Here is a 17190-nt window from a genome sequence, read left to right as displayed (position 1 = left end):
CAAGGCCACAATTTAGCACCAGAATTTTTCAGTTCTTTCTTGGAAAAGATGACCAGGGCCACACTGAACCATTTAGGAACAACTCAGCTCAGAGCAGACAGCTTGGTCCATCCCATATCCAAACACCTAAACTTAGGGCTGGCATGCTGCAGGGAATCCCAACTATAGTTTCTTTCTCCCTTTTCATTCTGACTACTGGGGGCAAAGAATAAAGTCTAGATCTTCTTTTATCACAATTCAGTTCTTTAATATATCAGGCTAAGTAAATTCTATTGTTTTATTTAACTTGATAATGAATCAGTAACTTAGGTATATCTGATGTGGTAAGATTTTTAGACAGGGAATATTTACATAGCTAATTTTAGTAATTTTTTTCTAAGTTACCTTTAAATTGCCATTAATAGGAGGTAATGACTATTACAGAGGATTTTTACTTTCAACTCCTACATATATTTTGGTGTAAATGAAATACCAGCACAGTGCATGGAACAGGAGTACATGAGGAAAACAAAGTTCTAGAAATATACCAGTGCTTAAATAAATGGCTTAAATTCTTATACTTTGGCCTCCAGAGTGAATCATTTTATTCCTGCTAGTGATATTATGTCCAATTTTGTGTTTTTATTTTCAGTTCTCAGGCATTATTCTGGGATTTTAGGGGGAGGGGTAAGGTGGAGTGAAAAACTGTAGTTGACATTTTCATCTGGAGAAAAACAAGTCATCTGATAAAAGGAATCAATCTTCTAGATTCAAAGCAACTTCAGAATTTTATGTTTAGGAATTACCCATGGGCCTAATTAGTCCCATTTAGAATAATTTCTTAACTTTAGAATGCCTGGTGGACAGGGAAGATTTATTTACATGTCGAGATTTTAGTTAAATTTTGCCTGGCTTGTTTAAATTTGTAGAAAAGCAAACCACTTATTTATTCTTCTTAAGAGCTGATTTGACGTAGATTGTTTGTATCAAAATACACTGATGCCTACATTGGTTTGAAATCATTCTAAGTGATCATCTAGTTCTATAACTGCTTAAAGGAAATAGTTTTGGTAAACAACTCAATGAGACTTTGGAGAAAACAAGCATCTCTCTCTCTCTTCTTCTTCTTCTTTTTTTTTTTTTTTTTAAAGGAGTGGCTATCCAATAATAACACTATGTAAAAAATAAGATGGTTCTACTATTTTAAGGATCATACTGGAAGGGTAAAAACTGGAGGAAAAAAATATCTTCTAATACCGAGTATTATAATGAATATTTTAAACTCTGATTTGCAACCACACTTTTAAAACCTGGCAACCACACCTTACGAATCTGCCAAATTAAATATAATTTTTCCACTTTGATCTCATTTAAACGGTACTATGTTTATATTGATTGCAAAATGTTATTTGAGGGACTTCATAAAATACTATTCCATTTTCAAATTTTTGTTTTATAGTTTATTTTTATAACATTTCAGATGAGTTTACACAGTAACTGTGATTAAACAGTGCAAATTCACTGAAATATTTTGATGCTGAGTTTACATTTACATGCCAAACATTTAGAAATATATTAAGATATGACTCACTGCTACATGGTTTCCCATATAAGATGAGTCAAACCATGTTCCCTAAATAAAGTATAGACAGATGAATTTTGGTACAACACAGTCGTCTTATAAAGTCTATTTTACTCATGGCCCCAATATCAACATTAAAAGCGTTTCAGTATATCTGAAGAATGAACCAAATTTTTCAGTTTTTAATCCTAATATCTGGCTTCCTACATGGCCACGTATATCCTCCCCCAGAAATAGGATAAATAAAGAGTATTAATGAGAATTAACTGTCTTGAGACATTTCTATTATTTCTTGTTGAGAGAACCATTCCTAAAGTCTTTTTGCATATTAGCATATGGATGTTATAAAATAAATAACCACTAAGTCCACTATTAGCATATGGACGTTATAAAATAAATAACCTGACAACTGGACCTGTAGTTCCAGGAGGATGAATAAACAAAACTGATGTTAACCGACTGAGTCCACTCTTGTAAGAATAGTACTGTAGTGACTCCCACATACACAAACATCACAGTAAACAGTGCCTATGATTTTCAACTTCATTGTTCAAATAAAGTGTTCACTAAGTGATCACAACACAGCAGGCTTGGTTGCTTCCACATATCGACTTCCTAGAGACTACATATGAAGTTTAATCTGGTCTGGCTGTACGCTATACATTTATAACGGTAGTAGCAAGATTAAAATAGAAAATACAGTCACTATTTGGGGTTTCAAACAAATTACAAAACCACATGCTTTGTCATTCAACAGGAAAGCTTAAATCAAAAGGCAACTGGATCTTCAGTGCAGTCGATTGGTCCTCCAAAGGCCAAGTACCATGCTCATTGAGGGTAGGTTTTGTAGCTCCTTCTGACACTTTACATGAAGTGCCTTGTCAGCAGGTCTGTAGCCTTGACCACAGCTTAAATGTTTGTATACTCCTTTTTATTAGGGCAGCTTCATTTTGTTTACACAGTTTTCATTTCTCCAAGGAACAATTTCAAAATGATCTTCCAGATGCTATATAACTAAGAACTTTTAAACTACTGACCTCAAAGGTCAGCCTGTTTACTGGCATCTGACTGTGTAGAACAGGAAGTTTGTATCGTATCTTGTGTTCTTAATGAAATCCGACAACAGAGGACTGAACGCATTAGGCTCAGAACAGGAGGCCTAAGGATGGCAAAGACCCAAGGGTCAATTATTGAATTAATTGATAAAAACCTAAGAGCTTGGAGGTCCCACTTTTCCTTTCTGGAAGAGGTTTCATTCATATATGCAAAAATCTGTAAGAAGCAAAGGAGAAAAATGATGTTAGTTTTACATCGTAGCAGTAGACAGGCTTAGATCCTATGTTATGTCTTGAGATTTAAAAGCAAAACCATGTTTTGTCTGTGGTAGTGGTGGGGAACGAAAGGTGGGTGGTGGGAATCTCACCTTTCTTCCTCATGTAAACTGTAACATAATGAATGTATTTTTTCCCTTTGAACTCAATGAAAGCAAGCATGTTTTCTGTGGAATGCAATTAACATTAACACTATGCACAATGTTCTGGTGTCACTGGGAATGGACAGAAATAAACTTTTCTTGTCACCTAGAATAGAATCTTTTAATAATATAAATAATAATGATAATATTAGTAGCTCCAGTGTATCAATAACCTAATATATGTGTCATGAATTGTTCTGGGTACTAACCCTGCTTTATCTCTACTCCTTAGAGAAACTCTGAAACTTAGAGATGGTCTCTTTTTAACAGATAGGGAAGTGAACTTCAGGAAAATTAATAACATGTTACATTTACTTCCAAATACTAAATCTAATGATTGCAATTCAGTGAGACAGGGTCTGCAACTGGAACACCCTCAGGGGGAGTATGAGTTCTGGCCATTGGACTGGGTTTGAATCCTAGCTCTGTATATAGTTTGGGACCAATGGCAAGATATTATTAATGCACCTTTCTTCCTCAGTTTTGACATCTTTAAAATGGGTGATAATAATAACACACCCACTCCACAGAGTTGCTGAAAGAATGATAGGAAGTGATATGTGTAAGCTACTTACATCAGTGCTGACATCCTAAGTGTTCCACAGTGTTCATTGTTATTATCTCCATTTTACAAATGCAGACACTGGGGTATAGAAAATTAGATAATTTACTCAAGTACCCAGAGCTGATTAGTGGCCAAATCAGGATGCAAATTCCAACTCTCCTGATGGTAGTGCAGTGCTCACTGTGTGCTACATGCAGGCCTGTATTAGCAAAGGCCCCAGAACAGTGTCCTGAACACTGGAAAGCTGACACATCTTTACATGTGGACCAAACTGCTCTACCAGCTCTCAAACAATTTCTTATTTAGGGAGCAACACAAATGTTTGGGCAGGTTGGAAGGAATGGAATAGTGCATCTTGATAAAGATCACACTTCCACAAAATTCACAGAAAAGAGGAAAACAAAGGTAGATCACACCTAGTCATTTAAAACCAGTGCTTTATAAGGCTCCAGGGTCTTTCTCACCAATGGCTTTAGAGACCTAGCCCCTCTTTTCTTCGCTCTCTTTCTGCAGAAGAAGGAGCAGTTTGTTTCCTTTCTCCTAGTACTTACTCCGCAGGCATCTGGCAACTGGATATACAAAGCAAATTGCAGAGAGGGCAAAGGGTAGTCATCTTCAGTTTGTTTCCGTTAGGACAAGGGCAGGAAGGTTTGGCAACCGTAGGTGTTTATGCTGGAGAATCTTGGCATAGGGAATGGAGAAAAGATTTGGCAGATGAGTGAGGAAAAAGAATTGATGGTAGATTTCCCAGATTACAGAGAGAATGGGAAAGCTAGGTGAGGAGATGCAATGGAGCAATAGTTTTCCTGTCAGTTAAACTATTTGGGATGAAATCTATACAGGCTGGTGTGTGAAAGGAGTGATTTGGAGGTAAGAAATTCAGGATAATGATGCACATAGGTCTATAGATTAAAACACATTAGTGATTACATATGCACACACACGTGTGCACGTGATGCATAACTGAGCACTCCGGTAGAAAGGGCCTGCAGCTAAGTTGATGATCTAGTTTAGCCAGAGAACATACTCACACTGTAGAGAAGTGCAGAAAAGGCATAGCCTCTGGTGTTGCAGCTTCACACATTAAGATGAGTCAGGTTTTCAGGGGAGAATAACCCACATCAGAGTTCCTGAATGTCTTTAGAGCGTGACAGAATAATGAGAAGTGAAAAATGGTTGTAGAGGATGAAGCAATTCTGTACTGTTTCCTTTCCTTTTCATCTGCTGTGCTGGGTAATTTTGAGAATTGCTTAAAATTTGCACTTTGGGAGGTGACCAATATTTTGTAGAAGACAGCTTTTTTTTTTTTTTTTTTTTTTTTTTTTTGAGATGGAGTCTCTCTCTGTCACCCAGGATGGAGTACAGTGGTGTGATCTCGGCTCACTGCAACCTTTGCCTCCTGGATTCAAGTGATTCTCCTGCCTCAGCCTCCTGAGTAGCTGGGATTACAGGCACCCACGACCATGCCTGGCTAATTTTTGTATTTTTAGTAGAGATGGGGTTTCACCCTGTTGGACAGGCTGGTCTCGAACTCCTGACCTCAAGATCTGCCTGCCTTGGCCTCCTGAAGTGCTGGGATTACAGGCGTGAGTCACTGCGCCCAGCCAGTTCCTTCTTTATACTTGGAGAAGAGACATACTTCAGTGACCCTCAAAATTCTTGATGTAAGTTTTGTCTTCTACCTCTCCATTTTTTTCTTTTGGTTCTTGTCTTTTGCCTAGATTACTATATTTTTGATCTTATGGATACTGGGATTTTAAAAAGTTGTAGTAAAATAAATATAAAATTTACCATTTTGCCATTTTCAGCTATACATTAAATACATTTACATTGTGGTGCAATCATATTTTTTATATTTTCACTTTTCTGCATATTATGTTTTGACATCTTAAATTCTTCTTGGCCGGGAGAGACTGCCCCTCTAGGGGCTAATTTGTAGAGATAGCAAAGAGTTAGGCTGGGAGCATATCTGTGATATACAGACTAACCTATCCAGGGCCAGAACTCTTCTATCTAGCCCATACACCGAGAGGAAATATTTATTCTTCTGCTTTAATCATTCCAGTGCCAGGTATCAGGCAACTAGGGACCACCCCTATAGCTTAGAGCCTGCTGAAATTATTCCACCTAACCAACCCTAAACTGTTTACCCTGCTCTGCCTTTCTTGTGGAAACTCCAATAAAGTCTTGGCCCAGATCCTCCCCATTCTCCTGCCCCTCTGCCTCCTGACTGAAACCGATGCTTTTTCATGTGGCCCTGAGCGATCTGCCATGTCTGTGTTTTCCTGAACGTCTCCTGTGTCTCCTCTTGTGGATGCACTTGACTGCATCCACATAGAAGCACAAGGAACAGCAACCATCACTACCATCTCCAGAATTATTTTAATCATCCCAAATTGAAATTCTGTACCCATTAAACAGTAACTGCCCATTCTCCTCTCCCTCCAGCCAGTCCTGAGTTTTGAATTAAAGGATGTCACAAAGGATATAAGATAATTAATAATATGTCAGTGATATTCAGCAATTCAGTTTCAGAGGTTGGTAGAAATTATCCATCTTTTTGTGTGCACTACCAATATATGAGAAAAATACCAAGTGCTAATCCCAACGAATCAGTGAATTTTAATTCCTTAGGGCAGGCTCCCTCTACAGGGCTTTGTTAAGAAGGTAGAGCCTTGTTGTGACATTTACAAAGTGGCACAGATGAGAATTAGTGCTATTTTAGCATTGTCATGTATAGAAGCAGCCTCCCATAGGAAACTTCATTTTGGCACTGGCCAGGTACTATTCTTTTGAGCTAATTTTCTATCTTTTTTTTTTTTTTTTTTTTTTTTGAGACGGAGTCTCGCTCTGTCGCCCAGGCTGGAGTGCAGTGGCCAGATCTCAGCTCACTGCAAGCTCCGCCTCCCGGGTTCACGCCATTCTCCTGCCTCAGCCTCCCAAGTAGCTGGGACTACAGGCGCCCGCCACCACGCCCGGCTAGTTTTTTGTATTTTTTTAGTAGAGACGGGGTTTCACTGTGTTAGCCAGGATGGTCTCGATCTCCTGACCTCGTGATCCGCCCGTCTCGGCTTCCCAAAGTGCTGGGATTACAGGCTTGAGCCACCGCTGCCCGGCCTACTTTTCTATCTTTAATGCAACTACAAAATGGGTTCAGAATTTTAGAGCAAATGGGGGCTTTTTATTTGGCTGATCATTTAAATCACCTGAGGAGCTTTAAAAATAGGTTGGGCACAGTGGCTCATACCTGTAATCCCAGCACTTTGGGAGGCTGAGGCAGGCAGGTCACCTGAGGTCAGAAGTTCAAGACCAGCCTGGCCAACATGGTGAAATTCCATCTCTACTAAAAAATACAAAAATTACCCAGGCGTGGTAGTGGGCACCTATAATCCCAGCTACTTGGGAGGCTGAGGAGAAGGATTACTTGAACCTAGGAGGCGGAGGTTGCAGTGAGCCGAGATCGCACCACTGCACTTCAGCCTGGGTGACAGAGTGAGACTCTGTCTCAAAATACATACATACATACATACAAATATTCTGAGGCATTTCTCCCTTCCCCAGATGTTGTGGGAAGTCAGGGACCCTGAACAGAGGGACTGGCTGGAGCCGCGGCAGAGGAACATAAATTTCATGGACATTCATCAGTTCTCATATAATACTCTTATAATTTCTTACACCTATCTTACTTTAATCTCTTAATCCTGTTATCTTCATAAGTTGAGGATGTACATCACCTCAGGACCACTATGATATTTGTGTTAACTGTATAAATTGATTGTAAAACATGTGTGTTTGAACAATATGAAATCAGTGCATCCTGAAAAAGAACAGAATAACAGTGATTTTCAGGGAACAAGGGAAGACAACCATAAGGTCTGACTGCCTGCAGGGTCAGGCAAAATAGAGCCATTTTTTCTTGCAGAGAACCTATAAATGGACATGCAAGTAGGGAAGATATTGCTAAATTCTTTTCCTAGCAAGGAATATTAATAATTAATACCCTGGGGAAGGAATGCATTCCGGGGGGAGGGCTATAAACGGCCGTGCTGGGTGTGTCTGTTTTATGCAGTTGAGATAAGGACTGAAATACACCCTCATCTCCTGCAGTACCCTCAGGTTTATTAGGGTGGGGAAAAAACCCCGCCCTGGTAAATTTGAGGTCAGACTGGTTCTCTGCTCTCGAAGTCTGTTTTCTGTTGTTTACGATGTTTATCAAGACAATATGTGCACCACTGAACATAGACCCTTATCAGTAATTCTGCTTTTGCCCTTTGCCTTGTGATCTTTCTTGGACCCTTATCAGGAGTTTTTGATTTTGCCCTTGTCCTGTTTCCTCAGAAGCATGTGATCTTTGTTCTCCTTTTTGCCCTTTGAAGCATGTGATCTTTATGACCTACTCCCTGTTCTTGCACCCCCTCCCCTTTTGAAATCCTTAATAAAAACTTGCTGGTTTTGCAGCTCAGGTGGGCATCATGGTCCTCTCAATATGTGATGTCACCCCTGGCGGCCCAGCTGTAAAATTCCTCTCTTCATACTCTTTCTCTTTATTTCTCAGCCAGCCAACACTTAGGGAAAATAGAAAGAACATATGTTGAAATATTGGGGGTGCGTTCCCCCAGAACCCAGAGACTCTGACTTAATTAGTTTAGGCTGAGCCATGGGTATCAAGGTTTGCAAACTCCTCCAGGTAATTTTAATGTGCAGCCAGGGTGTGAGACATCCCTTTAGAACCTTATCTAAAACCTGGAATAGTTTAAAATTATTCATTTATCACACTTAAAAACAAAAGGCCCACTTAGGCCTGGTCACTCAAACAAAAGACTTTGAGCTTTCAGAATTCATTTCCTGATCATTAATATACAATCTGATTTTCCCTTGGAAATGGAATCCCCTAGAGATAGCAGCTAACATTTATTAAACACCTACTGTATGTTAGGCATGGTGCCAAGCAATTTATAAGGCATATTTTTGTTTAATATTTACACAAACCTACAAAGTATTATTATTCCAATGTTAGAAGGAAATGAAGGTTTAGAATATCAATTACTTTGCATAGAATTACAGTCTGGGTAAGTAGAGAAAATGTGGAGTCAAACTGAATCCATGGGACACCAAACTTTGCTTTCAGCCGCTACATACTCTGCTGCCGTCTATATAAAAAGCCTGTAACGTAAAGCTTTGCATGAAATTCACAAATGTCTGACCACATTATGGGTTTGGAGGAGATTTCTCTTCAAAGATGTCACAAAGGTTTATGGATATCATGGTTCCTGTTTATGGACTGAAAAGCCATGGCTGTTGCTAAGTAGCTACTTAGCTTTCACTGGGACTTCTTTTTCCTCCACACTTTTCCACAGTTAAATTGCAAGCATAGATTGTTATATGGTTATCTGCCTTCTGAAAGACACTAAGATGTCCTGACTATAGACTTTGCCTAATTTATTCTTTAAAAAAAAATTTTGTGGGGAGATTATTTTTCAGGTATATGATGCTTTAATGAAATTCCTTTGCCCGAATCACAGGTGCTTTGTGGTAGAGGGAAACAGAAGCCTATTTTCCTTCAGTAGGAAAAACCAGATCCATGTGGCTCCAGGACTAGAGTGTCCTTTGCTTTGTGCTTCTCAGAACTGGAAACAAAAAAAGAGCAAATGCTAAGGTTTAGACCTCTGGGCCTATTTATTCCAAGATGGTGGCTCTTAACTCTTTGACAAACTGATGGACACTACGAACCATCTACCCACGACTCATACAAACGTATAAACATAAACTCATATAAACATTTTTGCAAATGATTTCAGGCAGAAAACCCATGCACTTTCCATGCGGCACAGGTTATGGACCCTGCTCTAGAGGAACTTTCAGCCTTTTCTAAATGTACTTACAGGATCCCTGGCCCTTCCCATCACATGTATGTCCCAGCTGCAAGGTTCTTAGGTTTAGTTTTCTGTTAGGGGCAGTTTTAGGTAGCAAAATATTCTCAGAAAAATGGAGCTTAGTATACCTTGATAATGTAAACTGAGGCACAATGGACTTGAGCTCAAGATAAGGACAGGGAGTAGAGGGTCAGAAACTTCAAAATAGGTCGGGAGAAGCCAACTGAGCAGACCAAGTTGCAGATTAACTGGGTCTTAAGCTTCTAGCTGGAAAGAGACCTGTTGATTGCCTTCCCGAAACACTGTCTCACCATTTCTATTCTTTTTTAAAACTTAATACTGTGATTGGTTTTTGATATGCCAAAGAAGAAATATACCATCTCCAGAAGCTGTTTCTCTTTAAGCTGAGAACCTGGCCTAAACCATCTGAGATAGCAGTGAGGACCCACTTGACCAAAGGTGTGGACATAATGCACAAATTCTCTTTTGGGGAAAGAAATAAGGTTCTTTCTGTTTACATTTTTAAAACCAGTGTAATTGTGTCTTTATTCAAATCAGTATTCATAATATCAAATGGCAAAGGAGAAAAGACGTCAAGTGAAAACACTCATATAGAGGAACTTTCTCTTAAAAGATCATGTGTATTAAAACTGTCTCATCTATCCCCGAACACATCATTAATGATGTTTAAATGATAAAGGGCCTTCCAGTTGTTTATGGACATTAACTTAAACTATCACCAGGCAAAGTTCATTGTGGTTATACTTAGAGATGTCTGGAGTTCTTTTTCATTCCTACCAGAATTGTTATATTTTGCATGTATGTAATCTACCAATGTTATATCAGCTTTTCAACCCCCATTCATGTTATATTTTACATAATGAGTACCACAAATGAACAAGAAACTCTAGTACTGTTTACTGGAGTTTGTTTTGTATTGCCAAGATCAGATTTCCACTAATCAGATTTATCTAGAAGTTATAACCCTAAATAACTTCTAAAATTGGAGAACTTTTAGTATGAGTCAATGGTTTACTCTTAAAATTTTAGAACTGAATAAAAATGCCTAAGCACTTTATCCTCATGGCATGTGGAAAACAGTTTAAAATGGCCAGAAGCTATCCACAATTAGAAAAGTGGCGAGAAAGGGGCTTGATATGAGTTGGATATGAAGACACAACCAGTATCTGAGGCAAGAATAGAGATCTCATATATTTCCTGTGTTCTGTTCCATTTCAGGAAGAGAGTTTCTATTTATCTCTGTAAAATGATGGCAATAGCTGATTAACATAAGGAGGAATTTATTAATTTATACAATATCCCTTTAGTGAATAAACAGTTTCGAATATGTTGTTGGTTCCATGCAGAATTTCATATTGGGCAGCCAAAACAGTGTCATTTCCCAAATACCACATGGTTTTTGATCACTTAAGAGATGTTTTATTTGTTCTGATGAAAGATTTTATGTGAGGGATAATCTGATTATTTCTTAATTTAGACCAGCATTTACATTAGCCAATCTCCTAGAATCTGAGTCTCAGCTTTTTGTTTCATAGGTCTGTGGAGAAAAGAAAGAGAACCACATAGATGGTCCCGGCTCAGCTCCCTTGAGCTGACATGAAGAAAAAAGGTCCTTGCCATTTTATTTTTAAAGCTAACTAGTTGGAATTAAGAGGCAAAGTGTCCAGATATTTATAACAGTCTCACAGCTCTTTTATGAAATCTTAATTAATCTTCTCATCTGTTACCCCTGAAATGAATACTTTCTCTTGGATAGTGTTGTGGTTAGGTTAATTGGCTCAGTGCCTAAACTGCCTAGCTTTGAATCCCAGTTCCACCACCCATTAGCTGTGGGACACAGGGTGAGTCATTTGCCTCGCCTGTGCAATAGAAATCATCATACTATTTCCTATGGTGTTGTGAAGATAATGGGTTAATGCAAAAGCTAGCATTCAAAAGTCTTATTTTGTGGTTGATAATAATGATATATGAGGTTGAATTGGACTTCACTTGAAGGGACTGGGCCTTTAAAAAAATTTACAGTTTTACTTCCAAAATTTTGGAAGCCCTAGACTGGCATCTTTGGAGGAAGCAGTAATTCCAACCTGCCCAAACCTTGGGACAATGGCTGACATTAGTAGTTCCAGGTTTCTGAATTCCCCCATTCCCCTCCTCTGTCCACTACTGGAGTGCTGTGGAATAGACTGGTGTCCCACTGGGTACAGCTGTCCTCCTTGTTGCCAGTGGTTTCGTCCACTTTAGAGGGACATAGAAAGCATCTTATTATCCTGAGGAAGGAGTGGGAAGAGATAAAGTAGATTGCTACTATTTTCTGGGATACAAAGGAGAAACTTACTTGGAATAGCTTATTAATAATTATTTTACATAACTAATATTTTGAAATGATAATATTTTAGATATATTGGGTTCACAGTATATAATTCAATTAATTTTCTCTGTTTCTTTTTACTTTTTGTTATATGACTACTAGAAAATTTAAAATTCCGTTTGTGGGTTGCATTTGGGGTTCACACTGTATTTCTATCAGATCACGTGCACTCCGTTAGAGAAGCAGAAACACTTCTGAAGGCAACCATAAACCTTTGCTTCTAGAGCCCCCTGTTAGGGCATGTGGAAATGATTCCTGCTTCAGGTGTGAGATTGGTATAGGCCACTTCTGACCACAATTTTAGTGTAGGCCAAGTAGAAGAAAAGGACTCGGAGGAAAAAGCAACTTCCCCTGGAGGCACATGCCAAGGATTCTGGACAGCGGAATGTATGAACCAAACAGTAGCCATGAGCTTGAATTTTCAGATAAGCCCTTCAAGAAATAACTTAAAATCAAGATAGTACAGCATTTCGTAAAGCTTAAAGTGCTATGTAAGTGAAATATACTAGCAATTATTCCCAATAATCTATTGACAAAATAAAAGCCATCAGTGGTCAATATAAATTTTCTTATTAAGAGGTGACAATGCTTCACATTTCCATTTTGTGTCGAGTTCATCTGGATATGGTGTCATGGTAGTTCCAAGAACAGAAGTCAGGGAGGCTGGCTTTCTGATTATTTTCACACTAAGATTTTCTCCGGCTCTTTGGGAATCTTTGCCATGAATATATGCAGAAGCCAAAGGAATTTGCTGATAGTGTCAATGCTTACAGGTGGCTTGGGGGAGCAAAAGCCCCTTCATAGTCTCCATCTGGCCCCGCTAAGCCATAAACAGGAAATAGAAATAAAAACACAGCTTCAAAGCAAAGCTCCTACTCCCTCAACACCTTTTAGCCAGACTTCTGTCACTAAGCCCCTTCTATCTGGCAACTCTGGAGCAGCCCTTGGCCTAATATTAACTGAGGGAGGGAAAACAATTTCTATATCTATATCTAGATCCACACACATGTATTTGAATTTACAAAAACATATGGCAGTGATGGAGTTCTCATGGTAAAAGGCCTATTTACATGAAAACAGGGCAACCTGTTGGAAACCACTGCCTTTATTTTAAAAAAACACAGTTTAGGCAATGGGTCAGTCATGGTCAAAGAGGAGACCTTTTTCCTCTTGCTCATGTAGGAAAGAGACTAAAAATCATTTTCACAAGTGTGTTATCACCCCAAACCCATTCCTAGGCTATTTAAGTAGCTGATGGTGGGGGATATTTTTATAAATATACTCACAAATGACAGATAAAACCCTAAGAACTGATATCTTAACTCCCACCACCCTAAGACAGTCTTTCAGGAAGAGTTTCTGATCCCCGAGCTGAATGCAAAGCTGTTTATTGGAACTTGAAATGCTTCCTTTCATAGATACATGTTCTGCATCCTAGTCCTGACCTTCAAAAGCCGATTTAGCTCCTAACATAATCAAAAGCTCCTACTAGTAAAATAAATCAAAAGTGTGTAAGCCATGTGGATTTCTACATTACAGCGTTTCTGTTGCATAAACTCCCCTGCTCAGAGTGGTATGGGAGATGCAGCCTCCCACAGTCCGACTTCATTTTATAGGAGGGTGTCTTTGAATATTCCATCTCATTCCCTCAAAGCAACCAATTCAGAACAGTTTCTGCCCTGACAGAGGATGGGATAGAAGGGTAAGGACAGTGAGGACCAGGGAGAAGAGAACATAGCTAAGAAAGGGAGTTAACTGGGCTGGGGAGGAGAGAATCATATTCAGGCTTTTGGGACCCTGTGTCCCTTCCCATCCCTGAGGATGAGCATATGAAGATATGAGAAGCAGTAATGGAGGCAGGAGATAGGATAAAGTTACTTCTCCTCCAGCTTTTACAGGTCAGACCTGTTAATAGTAGGCCCTGCCCATCTCTTTTATTTTCTCCAAGATTGTGGCAGGTGGAAGTCACTATTAACTGCTTTGATGCTGCAGCAGCAGTCTAACTCTTCCGAAGATTAGGAAGTGAAGTTGCCACAGCTCCCAATTCCCAGCCCCTGTAAGAGGCCAGCACATTCTCGAACATATTCCAGGCTCAGCTAAAAAGTTACACTTCAGGAGACTTGAACTCACAGCCTCATATCATGTAGCAGTTAGTTAGCATAAACTAACTGCTAAAGTTGCCCCAAATCAAGGCAGCATGATGCCAGGACTTGATCTCTTGTCCTTCAGTCCCCCAGGTAGCCCCACTCTTCCCTTCCTGAGATGGACCAGCCATTCCTGCATGTAGCTTTGTGTTCAAGTGCCTGACTGTAAGCTGAAGGACACCTATGTGTATTTCTGACAGTGACATTAAGAGGGTGTTTTGCAAGATATTACAAATGCTTAGCAAGGTGTTCCTCCAAGTATTTCCTCTAGTTATCATTATGGTTTTATAAACTTTCATGGCCACAAAGAGTTACATTCAAATATATAAATTGGGAAACCTATAAACTAGATGTTTGTTGGACTTTTAGGACAAATAACAAATGCTCTAAATTTCTGCATCAGGGACCTTTCTCATCTGGGACCATTTTCAATGGCAGCTGGATTGTTATGGGTTGGGTACTACATTTTGCCCTGGCAGGAACAGAAGGCAAGCATGGAGAACTAGTGGAGAACAGTGGGTGAGAGGTACAGGGCAGCAAACTGCAGCTCTAGGTCATCAGGTTGGAACAGTGACAGCCATCCTAAGGTGGAAAGGGCTGCCTCTTTCTCAATTACTAAGCCAAGATAGACAACGGCGAGAAAGGGACACCGCACAGGGCTAGGATGAGGAGATTGGCTGGCTTAGCTGAGGCCCAGGACTCCCTTTCGGACGGTCTGTATTACCTTATATGAAACTCTAGCCTAGCAACGCCCATAAGCCAGGATTGAGGGAGGAAGGAAGTGGATTAAAGAGGAGGGGAAGCAAGTGGGGAAGGCTACAGATCTTTACAAATTAGGACATATTTTTACAAGTTGCAAAAAGTTTGTAGGGTGGTGGAAAGGGTGGAGGCGTCAGGGGAGAGCATGAGAAGGCTGAGCAGAGCCAGGCTGTGGAAACGTAGGGAGTGACTTACCGTGAAAGGCAAGGAGCAGACGGCGAAGGTGATGGTCATAATAGCCAGGAGAATGAGGTGGTCCGTCTCCTCCGCCATGGACACCCTTTCCCCTCTCCTGCGGGCCCCGGGGCCGCCCCGGCCACTGCCCAAGGAAGGTCCACAGCGGCTTCTCCGACTTCGGCGGTGCATGCGGATGAGGTTGAGAATGACACTGAAGTTGCAGGCGAGCACCGCGACGATGAGAAGCAGCAGCAGGGTGGCGTACAGCTGCAGGTAAGCGGTCCGCCCGTGCCGGATGAAGCACCAGGTTCCGGGGCAGTACTGGACGTACTGCCCGTAGTCCAGCAGCGGCAGTGAGCAGAAGAGCAGGGAGACGGCATAGATGGCGGGCAGCACGGCCAGGCCCCCGGAGCGCGAGACGCGGCGCTGGTAGAAGTAGGGGTGCCCGATCGAGAGGTAGCGCTCCAGGGCCATGGCGAAGAGCATGAGCATCGTGGCCAGGCTGAAGAAGGTCATGGCGAAAGCGAAGTAGGTGCACGCGCGGCTCTCGGGCGCCAGTGCCACCAGGGTCTGGTTCCGCGCGTAAGAAGCTAGTACCACCGGGCTGATGAGGCAGGTCCCGAGCAGGTCGGTGAACACCAGCTCCGTCACCAGCACGTGGAACAAGGAGAGGGAGCTCCTGCGGCCGGCGCTGCACCCCGCGTCCCCCCGCCAGCGGCGCGCCAGCAGCGCCAGTGCTATGAGGTTCCCCAGCACCCCGGCCGAGAACATCACGGAGCTGATGGCTGGGCTTTCGCCTGGGGGAAGCCACTGTCGCGTCTCGCAGTCCTCAGGCCGGGAGTCATTGGAGGCATTGCCCATGGTGGGGTGCCTGGAAAAGAGATGTGCCCGCCTCTCCCGGCCTTTACCTGGGAGGAAGACGGTCTGAGAGCCGGAGCGTTCCGAGACTCAGAGGTAAAAGGGGAGGGACCGAAATCCAGAGCCCGCTTCCCGCACCCAGCTCGCCGACGGCGGCTTGCCCTGTGTCTCCTGCCGCGCGCCGAGTGGCGGCTCGGCTGCTGCATCCGAGCGGCGCTCGAGGATCCCGCGCCTACCCGCGCAGGCCAAGGCCGGGAGCCAGAGCCTAGGGGAGCCGTCGTCTCCGCCCCTACACCGTCGGGGGGCGGGCCCAGGAGTGCTGGCCAGGCCTTGCAAGTGCGAGTGTCCGCGAGCTGCCGGGGAGACAGGACGCGTCACACTGGTGGGGGCGTTCCGAGTGCCTGGGGCGCGCCGGCGGGGATGGAGAGAAGGCGTCTGAACACCCGCTGGGCGCGGCACTGGGCAGAGGCGCGCGTGTTGGCGGTGTACTGGAGCTGTCCTCAACCGGCCGGAGAGGCGTTTGTCGAGTCCTCGGCAGCGGGTACTCGAAGCGCACGGCAGTCTGACCTCGGCTGGGAAGCATTAAGCCCCAGCAGTGGGCTGGGAGGGAGTGCAGGAGCACTTGCGGGGTCGGCGCAGAATGCACAGAAGATCGGGGCAAAGAGCAAAGCAAAGAGACTCACCAAACAACGAAGTTAGGAGAATCCAATCCCATGAAATGAGCGGAACAAGGGAATAACAGTCCAAAGGCAGCTTGAAGTAAAACCAAAATGTTTTGCTTTGTTTTTTACCATTCCCAGGAAGATACACTAAAAGGTTGGGACAAAAATTGGGAGGAAGTGTAAAGCAAGTGTGTCCATCCAAGGAATCAAACCACGCAATGAGCACCACCGAGCGGCCTGTTGCACTGCCCCTTTGATTCGGTTACTAGCATTTCACCTTTTCCTATGTCAACAGCATAACGGATAACCACTTGGTTAAGCAACCATCAAAGAAAAAAAAAAAAAGAATGTTTCTTGTAATTGTACAGAATTGTGTTTGTGGATACATGAAAACCATTGCACATCACTGTTCTGTCCTTAAGCTCAGAGGCTCTGTAAGAAAATGTTGATATTTTGTTTAGCCGTTTATCTTTACATGTTCTATTAACCACGTAGTATCCCTCCAGAAAGACTCGTTCCTGGCAAAGTGTATTGGTAAGTGGCCAGTTTCAGACTGGAGCTGACAGTAATGGTTTCCTACCACATGTTGTCATAATTGCATAGTCGTGAAAATGAGCTGATACTTAAAAACAAAACAAAATCCAGTGTGGCAGACAACATGGGTAATTGTGTTCTGTAAGAAATCACATTCACTTGGGGAAGGGAGGCCAGCTGGGAAGTGAAGGGTC

The 17190-nt window shown here is 42.1% G+C and overlaps 1 protein-coding gene across 1 annotated transcript; it reads right to left on the bottom strand.

The window, feature by feature from the left end:
• Nucleotides 1-2086: 2086 nt before the first annotated feature.
• On the bottom strand, nucleotides 2087-16689 carry PTGER2 (prostaglandin E receptor 2). The gene is made up of 2 exons (XM_010372076.2): nucleotides 14961-16689; nucleotides 2087-2833 (listed from the first exon to the last, which is right to left on the bottom strand). Exons 1-2 carry the CDS (start codon nucleotides 15801-15803, stop codon nucleotides 2600-2602), a joined length of 1077 nt encoding a protein of 358 aa, XP_010370378.1. The 5' UTR covers nucleotides 15804-16689; the 3' UTR covers nucleotides 2087-2599.
• Nucleotides 16690-17190: the final 501 nt, after the last annotated feature.

This window comes from Rhinopithecus roxellana, chromosome 5 (assembly GCF_007565055.1).
Source record: "Rhinopithecus roxellana isolate Shanxi Qingling chromosome 5, ASM756505v1, whole genome shotgun sequence".
Classification (NCBI taxonomy): domain Eukaryota; kingdom Metazoa; phylum Chordata; class Mammalia; order Primates; family Cercopithecidae; genus Rhinopithecus; species Rhinopithecus roxellana.
This window is presented reverse-complemented; position numbering and strand designations above follow the sequence as displayed.

Excerpts from the sequence above, each read along its gene's own strand:
- PTGER2 (XM_010372076.2), bottom strand. The coding sequence starts at position 15,803 with ATGGGCAATGCCTCCAATGACTCCCGGCCTGAGGACTGCGAGACGCGA. Across the intron at positions 2,834-14,960 it reads TCTGCTCCTTGCCTTTCACG|ATTTTTGCATATATGAATGA; the intron begins GTAAGTCACTCC and ends TGCTTCTTACAG.